This window comes from Drosophila simulans, chromosome 3R (assembly GCF_016746395.2).
Source record: "Drosophila simulans strain w501 chromosome 3R, Prin_Dsim_3.1, whole genome shotgun sequence".
Taxonomy (NCBI): domain Eukaryota; kingdom Metazoa; phylum Arthropoda; class Insecta; order Diptera; family Drosophilidae; genus Drosophila; species Drosophila simulans.
Window position 1 is genome coordinate 15838791 of NC_052523.2, and position 9080 is coordinate 15847870.

The 9080-nt window shown below is 41.8% G+C and overlaps 1 protein-coding gene across 14 annotated transcripts in view; it reads right to left on the reverse strand.

Moving 5' to 3' along the window:
- The window catches only part of LOC6728657 (serine/threonine-protein kinase par-1), a 44375-nt gene that overhangs the window by 15322 nt on the left and 19973 nt on the right, over positions 1-9080 (reverse strand). For 6 of the 14 annotated variants that reach the window (XM_039295175.2, XM_016175091.3, XM_016175099.3 and 3 more), the window contains exons 1-5: positions 2426-2579; positions 1698-2050; positions 1378-1577; positions 1099-1316; positions 442-1039 (exon numbers count right to left, since the gene is read on the reverse strand). In XM_039295175.2, the coding sequence (XP_039151109.1) occupies positions 442-1039; positions 1099-1316; positions 1378-1577; positions 1698-1903 (1222 nt within the window). In that variant the 5' untranslated portion in view covers positions 1904-2050; positions 2426-2579. Of the gene's footprint in view, positions 1-441; positions 1040-1098; positions 1317-1377; positions 1578-1697; positions 2051-2425; positions 2581-8237; positions 8636-9080 lie in introns of those variants that run through there. The other 8 variants (XM_016175089.3, XM_016175097.3, XM_016175094.3 and 5 more) reach the window with 4 other exon arrangements.

Below are 9080 nucleotides of genomic sequence, written 5' to 3' on the forward strand. Positions count from 1 at the left end.
AAAGGGTGGCGTGGTTTAATGAGTTTGGTTAAATGACTTTAGTTTCAAATGGTTTAGTACACTCGCAAGTGATGGGATTATGTGGTTGGATTTTGGTTCCAGGAGTAGGATCAGTTAGTGGGTATAGGTCGGTTGGTGTCGGTGTGTATTGGGCAGCCAGTTAGTCTCCATTTATATACACAATAGGGTGGAATGATTTGATGGACCATAGTCTGCACAAGATTGTAATCTATGAAGTCTTCTGATTTCTTCAATTAAACAATCAAACAACACTTGAATTTAATCCCATAGATTACACATTTGTTATGTCCGCCCAAATCGACCCATCCTATTACAGAAGCATATTTGCGCGGGTTGCTGCACTGGGACTTCTATCTCTCACACTGGGGACCACTCAAGCGATTTCAGAAGCGACAAGCAGGAGAATGGACATCGACTCACCGGCCACCATGTCCAGGATGCGGCGTTCCGCCTCCGTGTTCGGCGGTCCCATGTCCCGGATCGAGCCCACCGAATGCGAGCGAGGAACGCGTTCATTGGCCGCCGCCTTGGCAGCAGCTGCTCCCTCCGCCGATGGCACCACCAACTGATCCGCCGTGATTGTGGCTGGCGTAAGGGAAAGCAGGACATCCAATCGCACCGGGGTCTGATTGGCCAGATCCTCGGCCAGATCCAGACAGGACACATTATCGTTCTCGTTCACCCACCAGTGCGAGCAGATCTGCTCGATGCTGGCCCGTTTCCTCGGACACACGGTCAGCATGTCCCGGATGAGAGTGGAGGCTCGCGAAGGTTTCCTTGGCTCGTAGTAATCACCCTGGCTGATCTGCTTCACCAGTCGCTTGAAATTGGACCCATCGAAGGGCATGGATCCGTAGACCAGCGTGTAGAGCAGCACGCCCAGTGACCAGCAGTCCACTTCGGGTCCCTGGTATGGAGTTCCTTCCACGATTTCCGGCGAGGCATAGAGTGGGGAACCGCAAAAGGTGCCCAGCAGTCGCTGGTCATCAAACACATTCGACAACCCAAAATCAGCAATCTATAGAAGGTACATTTTTCATAATAATTATTGTATTATTATTTTTAAGTTCTTCTTACCTTAGCATTGCCCTTCTCGTCCAGCAGGATGTTCTCCAACTTGAGATCGCGATGGCAGATCTTGTGCTTGTGACAGTAGTAGACGGCGGTGGCCACCTGGCGGAAGATGCGTCGCGCCTCCTCCTCGGTGAGAACCTTCCTTTCAGACAGATAGTCGTAAAGCTCGCCGCCAGCGGCAAACTCCATGACTAGCACCATTTTCTCACGATTCTCAAATACTGCAAGTTGTTTAGGCAATAATTTTGTATCTCTATTTAAACTTTGCTTAAACCTAATTACCTTCGTAGATGTGAATGATGTTGGGATGATGCACTGAGCTCATAATCTGCACCTCGCGACGGATGCGCACCAAATCCGCCTCGGCCTCGATCTTGCACTTCTTGATGGTTTTGATGGCCACCTCCTGGCCGGTTTCCTTATTAATACCTAACTGCACCTTGCCGTATGTGCCTTGTCCTAGTTTCTTAATAATATCAAATCTGCAGGGAAGATAATTAAAATTAAATAAATTCATACAGGAATTCACTAAGTCATGAGTCCAGTGTAGATTTATAGTTCAGAGTTTTAATATGGACTAAATAGGTTCAGTGGCCACTTTCCTTTGTCGCAACTTCTTGCGGTGATTGTTCATTTTGACGTTGCCCGTGTTGGCGATGCCGCTCATGATGTTGTCTATCTGATCCTGCGGTATTCCCGAAGGATGCGCCAGACTGTTCCCGGTGGCATCGAGGCCAGTTGGGGCAGCGGCCTCCGCTCCTCCCGCCGCTCCATTGGCCGCCGTTCCATCGGTTTTGCTTATCACCATGTCTGCGGATATGGATGTGACTGCAGATCTGTCTGAGATTGTGGTGCCGGTGACTGCTACTGCTACTGTTTTCCGGGCTGAATCTGGGGTTGGGGCTGGGACTGGGTCTGATGTCGAGGCTGCTCCACTAACAGCCGATGCAAATTACTGCAAGAGACGGAGAGGAGACAGGAGATGGGAAATCCGTTAGTAAACTGAGCCATACACTCGGACAGCCCTCATCCATCAAACGTTCAATCAAATGGGCAATCAATTAATTATCCACGAGGCGAGTGGGTGAAGCGAAGGCAATCGCTCTTGCAACTGACATATGTAAGGGTAGAATCTGCTTCAAAGTTGCTAGCAAATGTGGCTGCGCTTTTCCCTGGAGCTGGCTGGCATAAAAGGTCGAGAGCCACCGAAAATCTACACTCGACCCAGTTTTTAATTATGCCCCAGCAAGGATGCGAGATTTCGAGGACTCAGTTGCACCGAAAGATACTGTGGGACAAGGAAGTGTTCATGTTGGGCCACCATATTTACCGCGCAGTGTCATAAATCTTTAATTTGGTTATAAATGTTGTCTTGAGCAATAATTTATCAAAATATATACACATTTTTCAGGGCTTGCTTTTGATGAGATGCTAAAAATCGTCATAAACGACAGAAATATACTTTCAAGGTAAGGAATTTTGAAGATGAACGGATGTTTTGACTTGCTTTCAAATGCGGAATTTAGAAAATAATTTCAAGATTCTACAGATATCATGTCATTGTTTCCATGGGGAAATCTTTACAAATACCAAATAAAATAATCCACCCAGTTGGCTCGCATCCGGCAGACCATCCTTGAAGGTCCGCCAAGTGTCTGGCTTAAAGTGGTCACTTGTGATGCCACCACCTAACCGCCATCTGCTCCTCCGTTGCGGGTATTGTGCTGCCTGGATGTGGATTGCGTTGCTATTAGAGAACTAATCTATCAGCATTGTGGAGCAGTTGCAGTAGTGCAACTATGAGGACTTGCCTGCTCTTAAGCTGCAGCGTTTTGTCTCTGACAGTTATGACCGACCGACTGGCAAGTCAAGTCTAAGGGAAACCCCCAGTAAATATGGTCGAGGTGGCGGAGGAGGTAAGACAGGGGACCGAGTTACAGATACGAACAGATAGAAGCCACTCTAGGGTCTCCCCTTTAGCTGGCACCGTTCCAATTATAAATGTGCACTTGATGGCTAGTAAATTAAAGTGTAACCACAACAGAAACCCAGGCAGCCGGGGGCCATCTGCGGATGCGAAGTTGGGCACGAGCCACCGCCACCACCACCGCCATCGACAATAACAATGCCCGGCTGCAATTGTATCTTAAAGATACGATTACACAGATGCATAACAAATGCGCGAGGCACGCGTGCAGCTCCCCCTGCACCCCGCATCCACTTTATCCTCACACATATAAATAAGTTAATCTGTACACGCAATTATATGGCCAGCACCCTCTTACAGAGAAACAAAAATAAATATCAATTTAAATGTGATAATGGTATTATATAAATTGGAAAGCTATATAACTTTATGCACTAATTAAAAGATTAACCATTTGATATTACAGCCTTGCTTAATTGTTTTTAATTTAAGAAAACTTTTGCACAAATATTGTAGTTTTAAGAAGGCTTTTGAAACATCTCCACCTAAATGATTCTTAAACACTAAACTAATGTGCTCAGATTGTTCAGATTAAATAGGTATCTTGTTTTTCGCAGTGCATGAGAAACGGGAGAGTAGCACTGATTCCTTTCTGGTATTATATATCTTGGGCATGTGTGTTTGGGTAAAGCCAAATCCAAATCCAAAATCAAAATCAGGGCAACGAACAGTTTTCAAAGTGCGCTGAACTCAGCGCTCGCCATTTGCCGTTTGCCCGATGCCTTCAATTTCGCATCTGCAAGATACAATAACATTGCGAGGCGTCCAGTCTTTGCTATTTATTTATTTTTTCTACTTTTTTTTTCCTACTTTTTGGCACTCAGACAGCACATGTCATTGAGCAGGCAGCGAAACAACTAACTATGCGAATGCGATGAGGATGGCACCCGGCAGAGATAAACACGAGTGGAGACGGCGAACACGCCCCCTCCCTATCCACCGCTCGCCGCCCCCTTTTGCTGGCAGTCAGAAGTTGTTGAAATATCTGCGCTTGCTTTTCCGTCAGTTTGGAATTTCTTGCATCGCTGTCGTTTACGTAAAGGGAAAATATTTTCTTATATATCTTTCACTTCTACTTTTCTTTTATTTTTTATTTTTTGCTGCTGCTGCTGCTGTTTTCGACAGGAACAGCAACAATAAATTCCATCCAGATAGGCAATGTAAATATGCAAATGAGAATGTTTTTCTGGGTCAAGTCAAGTGCGACATTTTGGCCAAGTTATTTCTGGGACTGTCTCAAAATATTTGATGTTTCCCGGTCCACTGGAATTCCTAGCGAGCGATGCGATCCAGCCAAGCGGTAAATTCATCATATAATCGAGAATAATAGCAGAAATTAATGGGCGGCTATAAAGCGATGATGAAAAATCGTGTTGGCCAGCGAGAAATAAAATAAATGCAATGCCATAACTGAATTCAAGCTTCAATGTCAATGGGTGGCTGCAAAGTGGGTGGTAAGCGAACAAGTAGTGTCAGCACAGCAACAAAGGACAAACATATCGAATATACATTTGTACGTATGCAGAATGACAAATTATTTGTGTTTTAAGAGAATTCCGAACAGCCTCGCAAAATGGATATTCAAATGCCAGTAAATCAATTTCAATGCAATTGTCTGCAAAATTAAACGAATTTCCCTGTTGATAAAACTGATGGGCCTTAATTGAATAGCATTAATGACACATCTCCTAGGTGAAACGTTGATGCTCAAGGGTTCAATGCAATCAATTGAAAAATATTTAATTTAATAAAAACATGCACAAGTACATGCAATAATATATGCGAAATTTATCAAAGTAAAAACGCATTTATTAAATCTTACAATTTTCAATTGTATGCAAACTAAATTTTATTAATATTTGGATGGAATGCATTCATATGTATATAGAGCTAAGCAGATATAAAATACTTTTTATACATCAGATTAATTATACTAATTGACTGTGTTAATCCAATCATAAATAATTTCGAAATGCATGTATTCTATATATGTAGGCATACGAATTGAAACGTTAATGGAATGCCAAGTATTTAGACAAAGTAAAATCTGCGAAAACAGAAATATCTCTGTGGTCTGTTGACCTCTTCATATATCAAACAAATTACATTAATTTATTGCATTAGAATCAACATCTTCACTGCCAAACAACATTTTCGTCTATATACAAATCGGGTAATTAAAACAAAAGCAAGCCGAAAATACAATGAGAAAGCGAATTTATGTTGTCTAAAGTCTAATAAATAATACACAAACATATATACATATGTATCTGCATAGCAGTCTCCTTCAGCAATTAAGGCGAATAATGTCGGGCAATGTGAAGTGTCAATAAGTCAAAAAGTGCCCGTTCAATGAACGTAGAACAGCGAAGCAGACAGTCCAACAAATGCCAACCCAAATCAACATCAGCATTAATTGCGTTAAATAAATCGCATGATTTATTGTTTCTGCTCATCTAAATATTCCTGTGAATCTGGCGATAATATTTATGCAATTTATCAAAACGCCAGACAGTGAAAACCGGCAGTCGTAAATAAGTTAAGTTGAAGGTCCTCGGGGGTCAGTGGTTCAACTTGGCTCATAGGAGCATAAAGCATAAGGCAAGCGGAAAAAATAAATTAAATAAAAAGATCGGACAAATAATTAAAATGTTTGGAAAAAGGAAGGGAAAAATTATAAACGTATATAGCAAAACAGCTCTCTGTTCGCGTAATTTTTTCTTTTCGCTCTTTTGTTAATGCCACGGGCTAAACACAAGCCAAACATAAGGCGAAAAAATAAAAATGCTAAATAAAATAAGAGCGCCAGCGAAAGGAACAAGACATGTCAAGCATTTCCTTTGCTTGCACGAAAGTTGGCTAACACACACACGCACACAGAGTTGTTGGCTAGCACCCACACACCCGCAAAACCGGAATACCCACCCACACAAACAAACCGCCATATGCTGAACAACTGAACAACTGAAAAACTGAAACTTTTCTAGCTGGGCTGGTGGAAACAAGAATTTAACGCTTGGCTCTTTATGCCGGCGACCGAAAGAGCTGCAGGCCAAAAGTTTTCATTTACTCTAGCTTCCCCCACACGAAAATGGCCAACGTTCGTACTACCAAAGGCATCTGCGAACGGCAAATGATGAATTCCGCTCAAAGTGTCCCCACGGACAAACCTCATATTTGCAAATTGGAACCGAATACGAGAAAAGTTTACATTAGACGATGCCAGAACTGCAGAACTGCAGAGCAGCTGAATAATGAGCTCTAAAATTGGAATAGCCACGATAAATATACGGATTGAGATAGATTCCGCTCAAAACGCCTACCCATTAGGCCATTAATAATGGTAATACGTTTCGATTTGATTTATCTAGCTATTGATTGTATTGATCTGTCTGATTGAACAGATTGATCTGTTCCAAAATTTCACAGGATATGGCGTTAAACTCATTAAACAATATATAATCCAAGACACTATGCAATATTTAGCTGGCTGCTTAATTGTTATTACTTTAAAGTAGCTAAATCTTTTAAAATTATGTATGAAACATATCATTGTTTAAAATTATAAGCTCTTTCTCCCTTAAATTTGTTTGAGTTATGCAAAATGTACATAGAAGCGAGCTCATTGCAAAATATTTGTGCGCTTTGTTGTCAACTATCCTCATAGAATAGAATGATGCAAATTTTGATATTTTAGCTCCGCACTTTCCATGGTCGAGAATGTTGAATCTTGAATCTCGAACCTCGGAATCTTCTCCTCGTTTTACGTTGTTTTGGTTGCTTTCGCCACTGCCATCGTCGCCTTTTGTTTGACACTTGAGTTGTGACATTGTTGCCATGGCCAGGTTCGTTGTTTGTCTGCCAGTATCTCCGTGTCCGTCCGCCTGTCCACTTTCACGGATATTGCATTTGACAAACACTGTAGTGAAATAAATGCCCTGCCTAATTGCCATTTGGGGCAGGTGGTGAAAGGCGTTGCTGATGTTCAAGTTTGTTTACTGACAGACAGCCAACCAACCGGCCAAGGAGCTTAATTACAAGCGACCGATTTGGCCCGAACAGGTTGATTGGATATTAATGAGGTCATAAATCTTGGGCACAGGATGCCTGGGCTATTCAATTACCTTCTAACAAGGAAAGTATGGCAGTTACCATTATGCTTAAGCTGCCGTGTTTGGCTTACAAATTTAATGCATTATTGCACAAATGATAGGGCTTGCATACATATATGCACACTATTTTGTTAGTATATATATGTATGCTCGCTTGGCCCGTATTAAATTCAATTAGCTGTGGCATAATGATGCACTAAAGCCAAGTTAATTCCAACCGGCGTATACGTAATGTTTTTCTGGAACTGAAGCTTTGGCTTCTTCTTTGTGCACTTTTCAAGTGCCACCCACACACAGACAGGGAAAATCTGGCCAAGCGGAAAATTGGTAGAGCACGAGGAGAGGTGAACTTTGGGAAAAACCGGAGGAGGAAATATCATGATATATGCTGAATTAATTACCATTAGCATGCAATGCAATTCAATTTCGCTAATTTGCAAGATCTAATTTGTGTATAAGGCGGAAACTTGTAATATTTTGTCGGTTTTTCCGCATTTTCATTTCGTTGGCGGCATTAATGCAGCGGCGAGAGCTGAAAAATTCCTCGAGAGCAACGGCAGGCGAAGACGTCGCCGTATTTAAAGTCTCGTATCTCCGCACCAACCAGCAAGAAAACAAAATTAAAAGAAATTTTTATAAATAACTTTTAGCTAACACGCAAGAGGAATTTTTATTTGAGCAAAAGACCAGAAAAGCAGCAGTTCAGCAGCATCGCAGCAGTTGAAACAAAAAGTAAAAGCAGCCAAGAGAGGCAGCGACTAGAAAACATACCCCAAAAACTAAATAGCATAGATAGGATTGGGATTGTTGCTTTTGGTTTAGGGATCGAGAAAGACCAAGACCAAGTCGTATCTCAATCCGATTTCGAACCTGAATCTAAAAGCCGAAATATGTGCGCATCTGAAATAAGGAAAATTTTGCCTCTACTTAAGATTGTTGTAGCCACGATTTCCTGAGTTTTCTCGTTCCTCGTATATATGGTATTTTTCGGGATAATATTATTATAGATACACACCGAGATACAGATACTCGCTATCTCTTACATTTTTCTCACTTTTATGGCCGCTTTTCTTATTGCAATTTTTCATGACCAGCTCACACACAATCACACACAAAATTTCACATTTTTACTTTTCGTCAAATTGAAAAATTGGTTTTCCCTCTTCTACCGTATGTAGTATAAATTTTCAAGTATATCTATGTATTTATACCGTGGACTATCTTCTGTGCACATATATGTAGAATATATCTATAGGTATTTTTGGGTATACATATGTGTATGTATATATTCGGTATATATACAATATAATTCGCGCACTGGCCTTTAGACGCCTTGCTCGCGTTGCTCTATGCGCTCGACTGAAAATTTTTCCTCGAATTTTCCCGACGAAAATATAGAAATCCGCTGAATATCGCCGCTTGCCGGTGTGCTCTTCGGGGCCCATTGTTATCCTAAAAATAAATGCACTATTCTCTCCCCAAATGCCGAATCTCTCTTTTCTCCCGATCTCTATCTCTATCTCTATCTATGCCTCATCCCCACACGGCATAACAGCAACTCTGTCCCCTCTTTTCTCTCACGTGCGACGGATCCTCCGGATTTTCGAGCGAGGCGCGTGCCATAATGGAGCGGCATTATGCGTGAACCGAACCGATCGCAATCACGATCACTGGTGTCTATAAGACTTTGTATTTATACGCATGTGCTGGTGCACATGCATGTGTTTGTATGTATCTTTTATATATGTATATATTTAGGTATATAAGCCATGTAAACAGCTGCTCGAGGGCGGGGGCATTGGCAAATGAGCCATTGATTTATTTAGATATAATTTCCTCATTGCTCTATCTTTGCTTATACAAACTGTGCGGCTGACATATTTGCA